The sequence below is a fragment of the Ptychodera flava genome (genome assembly GCF_041260155.1).
Source record: "Ptychodera flava strain L36383 chromosome 3 unlocalized genomic scaffold, AS_Pfla_20210202 Scaffold_25__1_contigs__length_14229661_pilon, whole genome shotgun sequence".
Classification (NCBI taxonomy): domain Eukaryota; kingdom Metazoa; phylum Hemichordata; class Enteropneusta; family Ptychoderidae; genus Ptychodera; species Ptychodera flava.
This window is the reverse complement of record NW_027248279.1, coordinates 5,356,316-5,377,012: the sequence shown is the minus strand read 5'-3', so window position 1 is coordinate 5,377,012 and position 20,697 is coordinate 5,356,316. Positions and strand designations below refer to the sequence as shown.

General features: G+C 36.8%; 2 protein-coding genes across 2 annotated transcripts in view; one reads left to right on the top strand and one right to left on the bottom strand.

Moving 5' to 3' along the window:
• LOC139125217 (tripartite motif-containing protein 2-like) overlaps positions 1 to 20,697 on the bottom strand; it is a 127,980-nt gene that overhangs the window by 86,320 nt on the left and 20,963 nt on the right. The window lies entirely within an intron of this gene.
• LOC139125136 (histone H4 transcription factor-like) lies at positions 17,157 to 18,165 on the top strand. Its single transcript, XM_070691242.1, has 2 exons — positions 17,157 to 17,302; positions 17,898 to 18,165. Exons 1-2 carry the CDS (start codon positions 17,208 to 17,210, stop codon positions 18,163 to 18,165), a joined length of 363 nt encoding a protein of 120 aa, XP_070547343.1. The 5' UTR covers positions 17,157 to 17,207.

Here is a 20,697-nt window from a genome sequence, read left to right as displayed (position 1 = left end):
TATCGCTGGAAAAAAAATTGGGACTCTTTTGGCCGAGCTAAACTTCAGCTAAATAAAGTTTAGAACACTTTTTAGATCGGGCTAAATATCGTAATTATCGGATATGTCGCTGGAAAAAATGTGGATTCTTCAGGGCTAAGCTAAACTCAAGCTAAATTGAAAGTTTAGAACACTTTTTAGATCGGGCTAAATATTGTTAATATCGGATATATCGCTGGAAAAAAAAATTGGACTGTTCAAGGCCGAGCTAAACTCCGGCTAAATGAGAAAGTTTAGAACGCTTTTTTTAGTCGGGCTCAATATCGAAATTATCGGATATATCGCTGGAAAAAAATTTGGACTCTTTGTTCCGAGCTAAACTCCAGCTAAATTAGAAAGTTTAGAACACTTTTTAGATTTGGCTAAATATCGTAATTATCGGATATATCGCCGGAAAAAAATTGGACTCTTAAGGCCAAGCTAAACTTCAGCTTAATTAGAAAGTTAAGAACACTTTTTAGATCGGGCTAAATATCGTAATTATCGGATATATCGCTGGAAAAAAATTTGGACTCTTCAGGGCCGAGCTAAACTCCGGCTAAATTAGTAAGTTTAGAACGCTTTCTAGATCGGGCTAAATATCTGTAATTATCGGATATATCGCTGGAAAAAATTGGACTCTTCAGGGCCGAGCTAAACTCCAGCTAAATTAGAATATTTAGAACGCTTTTTTGATCGGGCTAAATATCGTAATTATCGGTTATATCGCTGGAAAAAAAATGGGGACTCTTCAGGGCCGAGCTAAACTCCAGCTAAATTAGAAAGTTTAGAACGCTTTCTAGATCGGGCTAAATATCGCAATTATCGGATATATCGCTGGATAAAATGTGGATTCTTCAGGGCCGAGCTAAACTCCAGCTAAATTAGAAAGTTTAGAACACTTTTTAGATCGGACTAAATATCGTAATTATCGGATATATCGCTGGAAAAAAATTGGACTCTTTGGTCCGAGCTAAACTTCAGCTAAATTAGAAAGTTTAGAACACTTTTCAGATCGGGCTAAATATCGTAATTATCGGAGATATCACTGGAAAAAAATTGAACTCTTCAGGGCCGAGCTAAACTTCAGCTAAATTAGAAAGTTTAGAACACTTTTTAGATCGGGCCAAATATCGTAATTATCGGATATATCGCTGGAAAAAAATTGGACTCTTCAGGGCCGAGCTAAACTCCAGCTAAATTAGAATATTTAGAACGCTTTTTTGATCGGCTAAATATCGTAATTATCGGTATATCGCTGGAAAAAAATGGGGACTCTTCAGGGCCGAGCTAAACTCCAGCTAAATTAGAAAGTTTAGAACGCTTTCTAGATCGGGCTAAATATCGTAATTATCGGATATATCGCTGGATAAAATGTGGATTCTTCAGGGGCCGAGCTAAACTCCACCTAAATTAGAAAGTTTAGAACACTTTTTAGATCGGACTAAATATCGTAATTATCGGATATATCGCTGGAAAAAAAATTGGACTCTTTGGTCCGAGCTAAACTTCAGCTAAATTAGAAAGTTTAGAACACTTTTCAGATCGGGCTAAATATCGTAATTATCGGAGATATCGCTGGAAAAAATTGAACTCTTCAGGGCCGAGCTAAACTCCAGCTAAATTAGAAAGTTTAGAACACTTTTCAGATCGGGCCAAATATCGTAATTATCGGATATATCGCTGGAAAAAAAATTTGGACTCTTCAGGGCCGAGCTAAACTCCGGCTAAATTAGTAACTTTAGAACGCTTTCTTGATCGGGCTAAATATCGTAATTATCGGATATATCGTTGGTAAATAAATTTTGGACTCTTCAGGGCCGAGCTAGACTTCAGCTAAATTAGAAAGTTTAGAACACTTTTCAGATCGGGCTAAATATCGTAATTATCGGATATATCGCTTTAAAAAAATTGAACTCTTCAGGGCCGAGCTAAACTTCAGCTAAATTAGAAAGTTTAGAACACTTTTCAGATCGGGCCAAATATCATAATTAGCGGATATATCGCTGGAAAAAAATTTGGACTCTTCAGGGCCGAGCTAAACTCCGGCTAAATTAGTAAGTTTAGAACGCTTTTTTGATCGGGCTAAATATCGTAATTATCGGATATATCGCTGGAAACAAAAATTGGACTCTTTGGTCCGAGCTAAACTTCAGCTAAATTAGAAAGTTTAGAACACTTTTCAGATCGGGCTAAATATCGTAATTATCGGAGATATCGCTGGAAAAAAATTGAACTCTTCAGGGCCGAGCTAAACTCCAGCTCAATTAGAAAGTTTAGAACAGTTTTTAGATCGGGCTAAATATCGTAATTATCGGATATGTCGCTGGGGAAAAAATTGGACTCTTAAGGGCCAGCTAAACTCCAGCTAAATTAGAAAATTTAGAACACTTTTTAGATCGGGCTAAATATCGTAATTATCGGATACTTTTTAGATCGGGCTAAATATCGTAATTATCGGATATATCGCGGGGAAAAAAATTGGACTCTTCAGAGCCGAGCTAAACGCCAGCTAAATTAGAAAGTTTAGAATGCTTTCAAGATGGGCTAAATATCGTAATAATCGGATATATTGCTGGAGAAAAAATTGGAATCTTCATGGCCGATCTAAACTTAAACTAAATTAGAAAGTTTAGAACGCTTTCTAGATCGGGCTAAATATCGTAATTATCGGATATATCGCTGGAAAAAATGTGGACTCTTCAGGGCCGAGCTAAACTCATGCTAAATGAGAAAGTTTAGAACGCTTTTTTAAGTCGGGCTGAATATCGTAATTATCGCATATATATCTCTGGAAAAAAATTTTTGACTCTTCAGGGCCGAGCTAAATTCGGGCTAAATTAGAAAGTTTAGAACGCTTTCTAGATCGGGCTAAATATCGTAATTATCGGATATATCGCTGGAAAAAATGTGGACTCTTCAGTGCCGAGCTAAACTCCAGCTAAATTAGAAAGTTTAGGACACTTTTAGATCGGGCTAAATATCGTAATTATCGGATATGTCGCTAGGGAAAAAAATTGGACTCTTCAGGGCCAGCTAAACTCCAGCTAAATTAGAAAGTTTAGAACACTTTTTAATCGGGCTAAATATCGTAATTATCGGATATATCGCTGGAAAAAATTGGACTCTTCAGGGCCGAGCTAAACTTCAGCTAAATTAGAAAGTTTAGAACGCTTTTTAGATCGGGCTAAATATCGTAATTATCGGATATATCGCTGGAAAAAAAATTGGGACTCTTCAGGGCCGAGTTAAACTCGCTAAATTAGTAAGTTGAGAACGCTTTCTAGATCGGGCTCAATATCGTAGTTATCGGATATATCGCTGGAAACAAAATTTGGACTCTTCAGGGCCGAGCTAAAACTCCAGCTAAATTAGAAAGTTTAGAACGCTTTCAAGATCGGGCTAAATATCGTAATTATCGGATATATCGCTGGAAAAAATGTGGACTCTTCAGGGCCGAGCTAAACTCCGGCTAAATTAGAAAGTTTAGAACACTTTTTAGATCGGGCTAAATATTGTTAATATCGGATATATCGCTGGAAAAAAAATTGGACTCTTTTGGCCGAGCTAAACTTCAGCTAAATAAAGTTTACAACACTTTTTAGATCGGGCTAAATATCGTAATTATCGGATATATCGCTGGAAAAAATGTGGATTCTTCAGGGCTAAGCTAAACTCAAGCTAAATTAGAAAGTTTAGAACACTTTTTAGATCGGGCTAAATATTGTTAATATCGGATATATCGCTGGAAAAAAAATTGGGACTCTTTTGGCCGAGCTAAACTTCAGCTAAATAAAGTTTAGAACACTTTTTAGATCGGGCTAAATATCGTAATTATCGGATATATCGCTGGAAAAAATGTGGATTCTTCAGGGCTAAGCTAAACTCAAGCTAAATTAGAAAGTTTAGAACACTTTTTAGATCGGCTAAATATTGTTAATATCGGATATATCGCTGGAAAAAAAATTGGACTGTTCAAGGCCGAGCTAAACTCCGGCTAAATGAGAAAGTTTAGAACGCTTTTTTAGTCGGGCTCAATATCGAAATTATCGGATATATCGCTGGAAAAAAATTTGGACTCTTTGTTCCGAGCTAAACTCCAGCTAAATTAGAAAGTTTAGAACACTTTTTAGATTTGGCTAAATATCGTAATTATCGGATATATCGCCGGAAAAAAAATTGGACTCTTAAGGGCCAAGCTAAACTTCAGCTTAATTAGAAAGTTAAGAACACTTTTTAGATCGGGCTAAATATCGTAATTATCGGATATATCGCTGGAAAAAAATTTGGACTCTTCAGGGCCGAGCTAAACTCCGGCTAAATTAGTAAGTTTAGAACGCTTTCTAGATCGGGCTAAATATCGTAATTATCGGATATATCGCTGGAAAAAATGTGGACTCTTCAGGGCCGAGCTAAACTCCAGCTAATTAGAAAGTTTAAAACACTTTTTAGATCGGGCTAAATATCGTAATTATCGGATATATCGCTGGAAAAAAATGGACTCTTCAGGGCCAAGCTAAACTTCAGGTAAATTAGAAAGTTTAGAACACTTTTTAGATCGGGCTAAATATCGTAATTATCGGATATATCGCTGGAAAAAAAATTGAGACTCTTCAGGGCCGAGCTAAACTTCAGCTAAATTAGAAAGTTTAAAACACTTTTTAGATCGGGCTAAATATCGTAATTATCGGATATATCGCTGGAAAAAAATGGACTCTTCAGGGCCGAGCTAAACTTCAGAAAAATTAGAAAGTTAAGAACACTTTTTAGATCGGGTTAAATATCGTAATTATCGGATATATCGCTGGAAAAAAATTGAGACTCTTCAGGGCCGAGCTAAACTCCGGCCAAATTAGAAAGTTTAGAACGCTTTCTAGGTCGGGCTAAATATCGTAATTATCGGATATATCGCTGGAAACAAAATTTGGACTCTTCAGGGCCGAGCTAAACTCCAGCTAAATTAGAAAGTTTAGAACGTATTCTAGATCGGGATAAATATCGTAATTATCGGATATATCGCTGGAAAAAATGTGGACTCTTCAGGGCCGAGCTAAACTCCAGCTAAATTAGAAAGTTTAGAATGCTTTCTAGATGGGGCTAAATATCGTAATTATCGGATATATCGCTGGAAAAAAAATTGGACTGATAAGGGCCGAGCTAAACTCCAGCTAAATGAGAAAGTTTAGAACACTTTTTAGATCGGGCTCAATATCGTAATTATCGGATATATCGCTGGAAAAAAATTTGGACTCTTTTGGCAGAGCTAAACTTCAGCTACATAAGAAAGTTTAGAACACTTTTAAGTCGGGCTAAATATCGTAATTATCGGATATATCGTGCTAAAAAATTGGACTCTTCAGGGCCGAGCTAAACTCCAGCTAAATTAGAAAGTTTAGAACACTTTTTTGATCGGGCCAAATATCGTAATTATCGGATATATCGCTGGAAAAAAAATTGGACTTTTCAGGGCTGAGCTAAACTCCAGCTAAATTAGAAAGTTTAGAACGCTTTCTAGATCGGGCTAAACATCGTAATTATCGGATATATCGCTGGAAAAAAGTGGATTCTTCAGGGCCGAGCTAAACTCAAGCTAAATTAGAAAGTTTAGAACACGTTATAGATCGGGCTAAATATCGTAATTATCGGATATATCGCTGGGAAAAAAAATTTGACTCTTCAGGGCCGAGCTAAACTCCAGCTAAATTAGAAAGTTTAGAACGCTTTCAAGATCGGGCTAAATATCGTAATTATCGGATATATCGCTGGAAAAAAAATTGGGACTCTTCAGGGCGATCTAAACTCAACTAAATTAGAAAGTTTAGAACGCTTCTAGATTGGGCTAAATATCGTAATTATCGGATATATCGCTGGTAAAAATTGGACTCCTGAGGGCCGAGCTAAACTCCAGCTAAATTAGAAAGTTTAGAACACTTTTTTGATCGGGCCAAATATCGTAATTATCGGATATATCGCTGGAAAAAAAATTGGACTTTTCAGGGCTGAGCTAAACTCCAGCTAAATTAGAAAGTTTAGAACGCTTTCTAGATCGGGCTAAACATCGTAATTATCGGATATATCGCTGGAAAAAAAGGGATTCTTCAGGGCCGAGCTAAACTCAAGCTAAATTAGAAAGGTTAGAACACGTTTTAGATCGGGCTAAATATCGTAATTATCGGATATATCGCTGGGAAAAAAATTTGGACTCTTCAGGGCCGAGCTAAACTCCAGCTAAATTAGAAAGTTTAGAACGCTTTCAAGATCGGGCTAAATATCGTAATTATCGGATATATCGCTGGAAAAAAAATTGGGACTCTTCAGGGCCGATCTAAAACTCAAGCTAAATTAGAAAGTTTAGAACACTTTTAGATCGGGCTAAATATCGTAATTATCGGATATATCGCTGGGAAAAAAGATTGGACTCTTTAGGGCCGAGCTAAACTCCAGCTAAATTAAAAAGTTTAGAACACTTTTTAGATCGGGCTAATATCGTAATTATCGGATATGTCGCTGGGGAAAAAAATTGGACTCTTCAGGGCCAGCTAAACTCCAGCTAAATTAGAAAGTTTAGAACACTTTTTAGATCGGGCTAAATATCGTAATTATCGGATATATCGCTGGAAAAAAAATTGGGACTCTTCAGGGCCGAGTTAAACTCCGGCTAAATTAGTAAGTTAAGAACGCTTTCTAGATCGGGCTCAATATCGTAGTTATCGGATATATCGCTGGAAACAAAATTTGGACTCTTCAGGGCCGAGCTAAACTCCAGCTAAATTAGAAAGTTTAGAACGCTTTCAAGATCGGGCTAAATATCGTAATTATCAGATATATCGCTGGAAAAAATGTGAACTCTTCAGGGCCGAGCTAAACTCCGGCTAAATTAGAAAGTTTAGAACACTTTTTAGATCGGGCTAAATATTGTTAATATCAGATATATCGCTGGAAAAAAATTGGGACTCTTTTGGCCGAGCTAAACTTCAGCTAAATAAAGTTTAGAACACTTTTTAGATCGGGCTAAATATCGTAATTATCGGATATATCGCTGGAAAAAATGTGGATTCTTCAGGGCTAGCTAAACTTAAGCTAAATTAGAAAGTTTAGAACACTTTTTAGATCGGGCTAAATATTGTTAATATCGGATATATCGCTAGAAAAAAAAATTGGACTGTTCAAGGCCGAGCTAAACTCCGGCTAAATGAGAAAGTTTAGAACGCTTTTTTTAGTCGGGCTCAATATCGAAATTATCGGATATATCGCTGGCAAAAAAATTTGGACTCTTTGTTCCGAGCTAAACTCCAGCTAAATTAGAAAGTTTAGAACACTTTTTAGATTTGGCTAAATATCGTAATTATCGGATATATCGCCGGAAAAAAAATTGGACTCTTAAGGGCCAAGCTAAACTTCAGCTTAATTAGAAAGTTAAGAACACTTTTTAGATCGGGCTAAATATCGTAATTATCGGATATATCGCTGGAAAAAAAATTTGGAGTCTTCAGGGCCGAGCTAAACTCCGGCTAAATTAGTAAGTTTAGAACGCTTTCTAGATCGGGCTAAATATCGTAATTATCGGATATATCGCTGGAAAAAATGTGGACTCTTCAGGGCCGAGCTAAATTCCAGCTAAATTAGAAAGTTTAAAACACTTTTAGATCGGGCTAAATATCGTAATTATCGGATATATCGCTGGAAAAAAATGGACTCTTCAGGGCCGAGCTAAACTTCAGGTAAATTAGAAAGTTTAGAACACTTTTAGATCGGGCTAAATATCGTAATTATCGGATATATCGCTGGAAAAAAATTGAGACTCTTCAGGGCCGAGCTAAACTTCAGCTAAATTAGAAAGTTTAAAACACTTTTTAGATCGGGCTAAATATCGTAATTATCGGATATATCGCTGGAAAAAATGGACTCTTCAGGGCCGAGCTAAACTTCAGGTAAATTAGAAAGTTTAGAACACTTTTTAGATCGGGTAAATATCGTAATTATCGGATATATCGCTGGAAAAAAAATTGAGACTCTTCAGGGCCGAGCTAAACTCCGGCCAAATTAGTAAGTTTAGAATGCTTTCTAGATCGGGCTAAATATCGTAATTATCGGATATATCGCTGGAACAAAATTTGGACTCTTCAGGGCCGAGCTAAACTCCAGCTAAATTAGAAAGTTTAGAACGTATTCTAGATCGGGATAAATATCGTAATTATCGGATATATCGCTGGAAAAAATGTGGACTCTTCAGGGCCGAGCTAAACTCCAGCTAAATTAGAAAGTTTAGAATGTTTTCTAGATGGGGCTAAATATCGTAATTATCGGATATATCGCTGGAAAAAAAATGGACTGATAAGGGCCGAGCTAAACTCCAGGTAAATGAGAAAGTTTAGAACACTTTTTAGATCGGGCTCAATATCGTAATTATCGGATATATCGCTGGAAAAAAAATTGGACTCTTTTGGCAGAGCTAAACTTCAGCTACATAAGAAAGTTTAGAACACTTTTAAGTCGGGCTAAATATCGTAATTATCGGATATATCGCTGCTAAAAAATTGGACTCTTCAGGGCCGAGCTAAACTCCAGCTAAATTAGAAAGTTTAGAACACTTTTTTGATCGGGCCAAATATCGTAATTATCGGATATATCGCTGGGAAAAAAAATTTGGACTCTCCAGGGCCGAGCTAAACTCCAGCTAAATTAGAAAGTTTAGAACGCTTTCAAGATCGGGCTAAATATCGTAATTATCGGATATATCGCTGGAAAAAAAATTGGGACTCTTCAGGGCCGATCTAAACTCAAACTAAATTAGAAAATTTAGAACGCTTTCTAGATCGGGCTAAATATCGTAATTGTCGGATATATCGCTGGTAAAAAATCGGACTCTTCAGGGCCGAGCTAAACTCCAGCTAAATTAGAAAGTTTAGAACACTTTTTGATCGGGCCAAATATCGTAATTATCGGATATATCGCTGGAAAAAAAAAAATTGGACTTTTCAGGGCTGAGCTAAACTCCAGCAAAATTAGAAAGTTTAGAACGCTTTCTAGATCGGGCTAAACATCGTAATTATCGGATATATTGCTGGAAAAAAAGTGGATTCTTCAGGGCCGAGCTAAACTCCGGCTAAATTAGTAAGTTTAGAACGCTTTCTAGATCGGGCTTAATATCGTAATTATCGGATATATCGCTGGAAAAAATGTGGACTCTTCAGGGCCGAGCTAAATTCCAGCTAAATTAGAAAGTTTAAAACACTTTTTAGATCGGGCTAAATATCGTAATTATCGGATATATCGCTGGAAAAAAATGGACTCTTCAGGGCCGAGCTAAACTTCAGGTAAATTAGAAAGTTTAGAACACTTTTTAGATCGGGCTAAATATCGTAATTATCGGATATATCGCTGGAAAAAAAATTGAGACTCTTCAGGGCCGAGCTAAACTTCAGCTAAATTAGAAAGTTTAAAACACTTTTTAGATCGGGCTAAATATCGTAATTATCGGATATATCGCTGGAAAAAAATGGACTCTTCAGGGCCGAGCTAAACTTCAGGTAAATTAGAAAGTTTTAGAACACTTTTTAGATCGGGTTAAATATCGTAATTATCGGATATATCGCTGGAAAAAAAATTGAGACTCTTCAGGGCCGAGCTAAACTCCGGCCAAATTAGTAAGTTTAGAATGCTTTCTAGATCGGGCTAAATATCGTAATTATCGGATATATCGCTGGAAACAAAATTTGGACTCTTCAGGGCCGAGCTAAACTCCAGCTAAATTAGAAAGTTTAGAACGTATTCTAGATCGGGATAAATATCGTAATTATCGGATATATCGCTGGAAAAAATGTGGACTCTTCAGGGCCGAGCTAAACTCCAGCTAAATTAGAAAGTTTAGAATGCTTTCTAGATGGGGCTAAATATCGTAATTATCGGATATATCGCTGGAAAAAAAATTGGACTGATAAGGGCCGAGCTAAACTCCAGCTAAATGAGAAAGTTTAGAACACTTTTTAGATCGGGCTCAATATCGTAATTATCGGATATATCGTGGAAAAAATTTGGACTCTTTTGGCAGAGCTAAACTTCAGCTACATAAGAAAGTTTAGAACACTTTTAAGTCGGGCTAAATATCGTAATTATCGGATATATCGCTGCTAAAAAATTGGACTCTTCAGGGCCGAGCTAAACTCCAGCTAAATTAGAAAGTTTAGAACACTTTTTTGATCGGGCCAAATATCGTAATTATCGGATATATCGCTGGGAAAAAAATTTGGACTCTCCAGGGCGAGCTAAACTCCAGCTAAATTAGAAAGTTTAGAACGCTTTCAAGATCGGGCTAAATATCGTAATTATCGGATATATCGCTGGAAAAAAAATTGGGACTCTTCAGGGCCGAGCTAAACTCCAGCTAAATGAGAAAGTTTAGAACACTTTTTAGATCGGGTCAATATCGTAATTATCGGATATATCGCTGGAAAAAAATTGGACTCTTCAGGGCCGATCTAAACTCAAACTAAATTAGAAAATTTAGAACGCTTTCTAGATCGGGCTAAATATCGTAATTGTCGGATATATCGCTGGTAAAAATCGGACTCTTTAGGGCCGAGCTAAACTCCAGCTAAATTAGAAAGTTTAGAACACTTTTTGATCGGGCCAAATATCGTAATTATCGATTATATCGCTGGAAAAAAAATTGGACTTTTCAGGGCTGAGCTAAACTCTTGCTAAATTAGAAAGTTTAGAACGCTTTCTAGATCGGGCTAAACATCGTAATTATCGGATATATTGCTGGAAAAAAGTGGATTCTTCAGGGCCGAGCTAAACTCAAGCTAAATTAGAAAGGTTAGAACACGTTTTAGATCGGCTAAATATCGTAATTATCGGATATATCGCTGGGAAAAAAATTTGGACTCTTCAGGGCCGAGCTAAACTCCAGCTAAATTAGAAAGTTTAGAACGCTTTCAAGATCGGGCTAAATATCGTAATTATCGGATATATCGCTGGAAAAAAATTGAGACTCTTCAGGGCCGATCTAAACTCAAGCTAAATTAGAAAGTTTAGAACACGTTTTAGATCGGGCTTAATATCGTAATTATCGGATATATCGCTGGGAAAAAAATTTGGACTCTTCAGGGCCGAGCTAAACTCCAGCTAAATTAGAAAGTTTAGAACGTATTCTAGATCGGGATAAATATCGTAATTATCGGATATATCGCTGGAAAATATGTGGACTCTTCAGGGCCGAGCTAAACTCAAGCTAAATTAGAAAGTTAGAATGCTTTCTAGATGGGGCTAAATATCGTAATTATCGGATATATCGCTGGAAAAAAAATTGGACTGATAAGTGCCGAGCTAAACTCCAGCTCAATGAGAAAGTTTAGAACACTTTTTAGATCGTTCTCAATATCGTAATTATCGGATATATCGCTGGAAAAAAATTTGACTCTTTTGGCAGAGCTAAACTTCAGCTACATAAGAAAGTTTAGAACACTTTTAAGTCGGGCTAAATATCGTAATTATCGGATATATCGCTGGTAAAAAATTGGACTCTTCAGGGCCGAGCTAAACTCCAGCTAAATTAGAAAGTTTAGAACACTTTTTTGATGGGCCAAATATCGTAATTATCGGATATATCGCTGGAAAAAAATTGGACTTTCAGGGCTGAGCTAAACTCCAGCTAAATTAGAAAGTTTAGAACGCTTTCTAGATTGGGCTAAACATCGTAATTATCGGATATATCGCTGGAAAAAAGTGGATTCTTCAGGGCCGAGCTAAACTCAAGCTAAATTAGAAAGTTTAGAACACGTTTTAGATCGGGCTAAATATTGTAATTATCGGATATATCGCTGGGAAAAAAAATTTGGACTCTTCAGGGCCGAGCTAAACTCCAGCTAAATTAGAAAGTTTAGAACGCTTTCAAGATCGGGCTAAATATCGTAATTATCGGATATATCGCTGGAAAAAAATTGGGACTCTTCAGGGCCGATCTAAACTCAAACTAAATTAGAAAGTTTAGAACGCTTTCTAGATCGGGCTAAATATCGTAATTATCGGATATATCGCTGGAAAAAATGTGGACTCTTGAGGGCCGAGCTAAACTCGAGCCAAATTAGAAAGTTTAGAACACTGTTTACATCGGGCTAAATATCGTAATTATCGGATATATCGCTGGAAAAAAAATTTGGACTCTTCAGGGCCGAGCTAAACTCCAGCTAAATTAGAAAGTTTAGAACGCTTTCAAGATCGGGCTAATTATCGTAATTATCGGATATATCGCTGGAAAAAAATTGGACTGTCAGGGCCGAGCTAAACTCCAGCTAAATTAGAAAGTTTAGAACGTTTCTGGATTGGGCTAAATATCATAATTATCGGATATATCGCTGGAAAAAATGTGGACTCTTCAGGGCCGAGCTAAACTCCAGCTAAATTAGAAAGTTTAGAACGCTTTTTAGATCGGGCTAAATATCGTAATTATCGGATATATCGCTGGAAAAAATTTGGACTTATCAGGGCCGAGCTAAACTCCAGCTAAATTAGAAAGTTTAGAACGCTTTCAAGATCGGGCTAAATATCGTAATTATCGGATATATCGCTGGGAAAAAAATTGGGACTCTTCAGGGCCGATCTAAACTCAAGCTAAATTAGAAAGTTTAGAACGCTTTCTAGATCGGGCTAAATATCGTAATTATCGGATATATCGCTGGAAAAAATGTGGACTCTTGAGGGCCGAGCTAAACTCGAGCCAAATTAGAAAGTTTAGAACACTTTTTAGATCGGGCTAAATATCGTAATTATCGGATATATCGCTGGAAAAAAAAATTGGACTCTTCAGGGACGAGCTAAACTCCAGCTAAATTAGAAAGTTTAGAACATTTTTTAGATCGGGCTCAATATCGTAATTATCGGATATATCGCTGGAAAAAATTGGACTCTTCAGGGCCGAGCTAAACTCCAGCTAAATTAGAAAGTTTAGAACGCTATTTAGATCGGGCTAAATATCGTAATTATCGGATATATCGCTGGAAAAAAAGTTTTGACTCCTCAGAGCCGAGCTAAACCCCAGCTAAATTAGAAAGTTTAGAGCGCTATTTAGATTGGGCTGAATATCGTAATTATCGGATATATCACTGGAAAAAAATGTGGACTCTTCAGGGCCGAGCTAAACTTCAGCTAAATTAGAAAGTTTAGAACGCTTTCTAGATTGGGCTAAATATCGTAATTATCGGATATATCGCTGGAAAAAATTTTGGACTCTTCAGGGCCGAGCTAAACTCCAGCTAAATTAGAAAGTTTAGAACGCTTTTTAGATCGGGCTAAATATCGTAATTATCGGATATATCGCTGGAAAAAATTTTGGACTCTTCAGGGCCGAGCTAAACTCCAGCTAAATTAGAAAGTTTAGAACGCTTTTTAGATCGGGCTAAATATCGTAATTTAGCTGTGTTTAGCTGTGTTTTATCGTGTTTAGCTTATTTAGCTCCCATTGACAATACACAGAGTTTAGAACAGGAACACGACGAGAGACACAATTCCGCACCTAACTCCGATCGGGGGTGTACTAAGGTACGCAGACTATGGTTCTAGTGATTTATCTGATTTATTCCCAAAAACCGGTCAGATGATCCTCGCATACCATTGAATTACCGAGGTATTAGCCTTCAAAGTGCTATTCAAAAATATATAGCTCTGTTTTGAACATGAGACTTATTGTTTTTTGGAGAGTAATAATATTTTGGCCGAGGAACAAAATGGTTTCAGAAAAGATAGGTCTTGCCAGGACCACATTTATGTTCTGACATCGATTGTGCGTAACCGTCTAAATGAGCATTTACCTACATTTGCCTCGTTCATTGATCTGCGCAAAGCATTTGACTTTGTTGATAGGGATTCTCTTTTATATAAATTGCTCATAAATGGTGTAGATGGCAAGATGTATTGGTCAATTAAATCTCTGTACACAAAAAACTAATGCCAGACTTTGTCTTAACGGTAATTTAACGGCTTCATTTGACACTACCAGTGGTGTAAGACAAGGAGATAACCTATCGCCAACTCTTTTTTCACTTTTTATAAATGACTTAGTTACCGAGTTGTGTGCTTTAAATTGTGGTATCACCATAGGAGGAACTAACTATTGTATGTTACTTTACGCAGATGATATTGTACTCTTTTCTGATTCGGAAGCTAATCTTCAGAAAATGTTAGATCAATTTAGTATTTGGTGTAAAAAATGGAGATTGTCTGTAAATGCTTTGAAATCAAAAGTTGTTCATTTTCGAAAAAATAACGACGAACGCAGTCGTCACGGTTTTAAAGTAGGTGATTATATTCTAGATTATGCATCAAAATATAAATATTTAGGAATTGTTTTCGACGAACATCTTGATTTTTCAGTAATTGCCACTGCTCTGGCTGATGCAGCTAACAGGGCCCTAGGTGCTCTGATAGCAAAATTTAAATTTTTGAATAATATGGGTTTTAAGACATATACTAAAATATATGAAACTTCGATTGTACCAATCTTAGACTATTGTTCAGGGGTCTGGGCTTACGAAAAGTACAATGTCTGTGAATCTGTTCAGATAAGAGCATTAAGGTTTTTCCTTGGGATACACAAATTTGCTCCTACGTTGGCTATCAAAGGAGATACTGGATGGAAATCTTGTGTTTCAAGGCATTGGGCAAATAAAGCACGCCTGTGGAATCGGTTGTGTAATTTGAATGAAAATAGATTAACTAAGAAAATATTTTTATGGGATAATTCGTTAAATAGTAATAACTGGGCATCAGAAATGTATAATATTTTCGATAATTTAGAAATAGACGACATCTATCCTTGTAATGTAAAAGATATTCAAGAGATGAAACAAAACAAATGTAACGAGCATTGGTATACTTATGTGTTAAATAAGCCAAAATTACGTACGTTTGCTAAATTCAAGACGGAGTTTTGCGAGGAAAAATATCTGTCACTGGACATGTCAAGGTCTGAAAGATCCTATTTTGTTCAGCTACGTTTTGGAATTCTTCCTTTACGAATTGAAACGGGGCGATATCGAAATGAGATTATAGAAAGACGTATTTGTAGATTGTGTGATTTAAATGCAATCGAGGATGAGCTGCATTTTATGTTTCACTGTCCTATGTATAATGATCATCGTCAACACTTGTATCACGAGGTTGAGTTAACAAATCAGGGTTTTTCCTCTTTTGATGATATGCAAAAATTATGTTATCTTATGCTGAATAATGCCAGATTAACGGCAAAATATATCAAGAAAGCGTTTCAGAAAAGACGCAACACTTTATTCAATTAGTTGACGCAGTGTATGCTGCAAATATTTCTTTCCTAAGTTTGTCACGAATGAGATGTTGATTTACATTATTTATTAGTTTTAACTCTAGTTCATTATTGTCTTCGCCCTGAGACCATCTATAGTCCTTAATTTGCTTTATAGTGACTTGTAAGCCCGTTGGGCTGGATGACCTCTCATAATGTATGACTTGTAATCAGTTCTTTGTATTAGTGATGTCATAAGTCACTATAATAAATATAACTACTACTATCTGAGGTCAAAGATCTGACACTTGAGTGTTTGAACAAATGTCTAGGTTCCCGAGGTAAATAGAGCTCATTGATCCTCAGCTCAGCAGTTTTAGTGCGTGTTAATTATTATGCAGGACATCACGTGGAGTAGTTCACATGTCCGCTGTACGTCATGTCCTTGCTTTTTTCAACAAGTAACTTACATAGGTATACACAATAAGATAGCACTCGAACTTTGTTCACCTACGTTTTATCATAACAAAAAGTGTTTGTCTCCTGGATGAAGCTATGTTTTCATTTTGAAATGCACTGTTTCTTAGCTTGCTGGGCCACAAGATTATCGGAGCTGTACAAAGTTACAAAGGCTGTGACCCTGGTGAGTTATGTGAGGTCAAACATCTGATAGGCCAATGCTTGAGTAATCAATCGTCTATGATTCTCTGCTAAATAAAGCTGATGGCAACTCAGCAGTTTTGGTACAGCAAATACTGTCAAGTACATTAGTCGAATAGTTCGCATATCCGCTTACTTGATACCTTCATTGCAATACTATTTCACTTAGTACCATTCGTTTCCCTTTCGATCTGCGACGTCATTTGAACAGTCATAATGCAGCAGTCATACTAAGATGTGAGGAGGTTGGATGTACCTATGAAACTAAAGTGATGCAATCGTTGAGACTTCTATACAACGTGAGTGTTTAGAGCTATCTACACCTGCCTTGATATGCAACAGAAAATTTAAAGTATTGTGGTGTCGCTACATGAAATCATGACCTCAACATGGAATTGTGACCAAGTACATATAAGAATATTGTTCTCTTATGTAGGATTTCTCTGTTAGTTGCAAGGGCCCAACCGAATTTCAGTGTACCGGTAGTCAATTATCATTTAAGGGGTTCAAAAGTGAAACACATAAGTTTTTGTGAAAACTTTCCTTGGTTAAAGCTTCAATTATTCTGTTACCAAATCAGGAATAAGATTCAGGGGTCACCATAGAAAAACAAATGCCCCAACATTTACTGATTGAAATTCTAAATGACTGCTATTCACTCACTGTGAACTGTTTTGGGAAAAATAAGATGATTGATTAGTGAAATACTAAGATGGTGAAAATCTTTCTTACTCTAAGAGCTTTAAAATGAGCTCCCACAAGTAGTAGATCAGGAAAGCATTGTTAAAAATTCTGAAGTCTGTCCTTGAAGTGCATCATACCTTAACCCTTTTCCTGCCAGACAGTAATAACTGTATCACTTCCCCATCAGCCAAGTCAGTAAAAAGCAGTATTGAGCCAAAACATGACGTATTTTCACCCACTTGGCTTGGTCTGTTATAGCATCTTTAGTCCAAAAAAAATCAAGTTTACAGTATTTATGTTTTCAACAGCCTTCAAATGTACAGTATTATGTTAAAATACACCATATGGAATATGTTGTGTTTCATCAATTTTAACCGTCTTGACCTGGTGGTGAAATATGGACTTGGCAGGAAAAGGGTTAAATGAAATATGGTTACAACAGGACTTACCCTTTTGATCACATTTGTAGTAAGGAAATTTTGGATGGAAGAACAAGATGTCACAAAACTAGTATGCAAAGATTGTGATATATTGTATTGAATTATCTCTTTGTGTACAGCATGAGCAACTACCACGGTACCTGTGTCATATGTGTGATAGTCAATTCTCTAGAGGCGGAGTGTTAACAAAACATCTCAAGAAGAAACACAAATTCAAATGGCCATCAGGACACTCCAGATTCAGGTAAGTGAAATTAAAATATCGCACATCATTAAGTTTTTAAGCACCAAATTTTATGTTACCTCAATAAAATGTACCCCAGTCATTTCCTTTCAGAATTTGCCCAAATTTTGATTAAAAAAACTGTAGTTGAAGAAATGTGATGTCTGCTGATGCAAGAGAATTTGCTGTGACTCTAGAATTGTTTCTTTGGAATGCAACACAGACTCAGTACGTCTGAGAGAATCATTTGACGGCAGTACAAACAAACCCATGTACAAATGTGTATGGAAATACACGCATTACTGTGTGCATTTATGCACATGGTTTTGTTTGTACAGTGGTTCATTGGAAATCTGGGTTTAACCTATTGTCAATGTTATTTGTGAATTTATAATAAGGCGCACTGTTTAAGAATTTATAAGTCACCGCATCATTATTGTGGTTTAACCCAAACTCTTTGTTTTCTATCCCAAGTGCAGACTATACTACAGGGAAGTGTGGATGAATAGCTTAAAGACTTCGGAGCACAATGCAGATAAAACTTCTCAATCTATTAAGTATTGAAATACTATATATTCTGCACTGCCCTACATAAACTGTGAATGTGTTCTTACAGGTACAAACTTCACAGTGACGGTTTCCATCGTCTTCAGACAGTCAGGTATGAAAGCATTGAGTTGACAGAACAGCTGATCAATGAACGGCAGGCTGGGAATGGCAACCGGCAGGAGGAGACACCTGTTGTCATGGAGACCGAACAAGAGATGGAAGGTCACCAGGAAACCGATGCTGTTCAAAACGATGGCCATCACCCTGGTGGTGACTTCTCTGCTGTGAATTTACTCGAAAGGGTCCATGAGCAGCAAGATCAGAGATCAATTTAGACAGTGAGTCTGAAATGGAATCCTACTGGAGTGTTGTTGATGATAATAATGAAGAACACGCTAACTACAATGGCGCTGGCATTATAAATGGCACGGAGCCGTTTCTACATTCCAATCGAGAGATCTTGGTGCAAGCAGGTATATCACACAGTGTGACTTTGCCAGACATGCAACACAGTGAACAGAACGCAAATCGTCTTAGTGTGATTGTCTACCATCAATCCGGGAATGCAACAGTACAGTGCATAGAACATGGTGTGCAGTCTCCAGCCCAAAATTCCGGCGTTCAACATGCCGGGTTTGCCATGGAATATGACAGCCGAAGGGAACAGAGCCAAGACGAGGGACTTGGATTAATTGAACCTAGCGACATACAACAAACCGCCAACAACATGCTCTTGCAATATAACTTTACAAGGGACAGCGGTATGCAAAGCAGTTTCTCACAACATGGACATACAGACACTTTAGCAGATCAGTACATGGTGGAAGAAGATCACAGTTATGTTAGTGTGCATAGACAAGGCCAGATGACTGATGGTGCTGCTGCTAATGATCAGGACGCTCACTCTGATGATAAAAGTGATGAAGTTGGATGTGACAGCCCAGACATGAGTGCATCCTTGACTGGTGGGTGCATCGCTTCTGGAACCATGGAAACCACTCAGGATGACTCACCTCAGATGTATGACCATAGCAGTCAAAGAGACAAAATATGTGCTGATGGGACTACACTTGGTGAGAGTGTGTCTAAAGATAGGTATCTTCAGAACAGCAGTTACAGGACAGATAGTAGTGATGAGACGAATGGAAGTCAGCAGAGTAACACAGAATTACTAACAATGCTTGCAGATACTGCAGAACAGTTAGGATCAAGATTAAATTAACAAATAAAATCTATTTATCCTCTATATTCTTTTCTCATTATATTTTCTTAGTTTAGTAATATGAATTAGTTTCAAATATTGTAAAGACTTTGTTTGTCTCTTTCTTTGTGGTACTTTTCATTAAAAGCTGTAACATACATATTGTATGTCAGGTGATCATATGTTATATTATTGGCAGCAGTGGGAAATACAGTGAAAAGTAAAAAATAGCCATATCACTTCTGATCTTCGCAAATTTTTCTGTTTGTACAAGTTTGCTTTGCAGATCTCTGTTGTTTTCAAAGTCCCTCCATTATGACAAAAGAAAGCCATATCAACACATTTGCAATTGCTATATGATAGTGTTCACTGCCACGTCTTGAGAAAGGAGCAGGAATTCTCTCGATGAAGTTAGGAGAGGGGACATTGATTTGATAGATTTAAATTTTAATGGAAACGAAAGATGTGAAGAGTTTGAATTTGATCAGTACACAGAGGTAGAGCAATGATGTGTTACCATATGTTAAAATGAAGCCTACATGTCCTTGTATGTTCCATTGAAAGATTCATTATCAGATAAGATGTACCTTTGAGTTCAGCAAATTCTTTGAAGAGTTTAGAATCTTTCAGAAATTGAGTGAAACTGCAAATGTAGTCTTGTTTTACATATAGGACAAACATATGCTTCAATCATTTCAATGAAAGCTCTGATGAAAATCTGTCAAAAACTGGAACAATTCATTGTTACAGGGATTATCAATTTTTGATGCATAATTTCTTAAAACCAGCTTTCTTATGTCATTTTCAAATCCTGAAAAAGTCAAGTTGAAAATAGTTACATGTCATTTTCAGTCAAATGATGACAATTTGACCCATTATGTCATCAACATGTTACCTTTTCAACTTATAGGGAAAGCAGTATTTGATATATGAGGCGTGTATTGATAACATCAATATCAATGATGAATATGCATAGATTACAGACGATAATCTGTACATGTGTATCTAAATTAACGGTAGTTGGGGACTATCAAAATTTCACAGTGGATCCCGTATGTTTTCTGTAATAGTGGTCTGCCAGACCTGTGGATTATGGGAAAATATAGTGAACCCTGATTAAGAATGCCTTCGTCTGACTTTCCAAGTTTGAATGCCCATGTGCTGCTTCTATTTGTAACTTGTCACATCATAATATCTTGCAATTATCTCAGACATTCTCTGACTGTTATGAAATTAATCAGCATTTCAAAGCAGTATGACTGTGTACATATGTGACAGAGTTAGCCGGGAATTTCTACAGTTTTCACATTTAAAATTCCCACTGCATAAAAAGAAATCAGAGAATGGGACGTTAGAATGACAACATGGTCACAATGACAGACCTTTTAATGGACATATTTTTCATGTGTATGTTCTGTTTGTTTTATGATATTATGGTAACAATGAATGTTGCTTATATGTGTACCCTCTCCAGTGAAGCTTTGTTAATAAACATTTTGATAATTATCCCATCTTATTACTCATTCATTTGTGAAAAAATTGAGGTATATTATGTATTTGTGACACTTTTGTACCTTGCTGCTATCACCATGATTTTGCTATTTTGTGGGGATGTGTTCATTGACATTTTTTGTCAGGATATATTCTGGCAGCCTGTGGTGCTCGC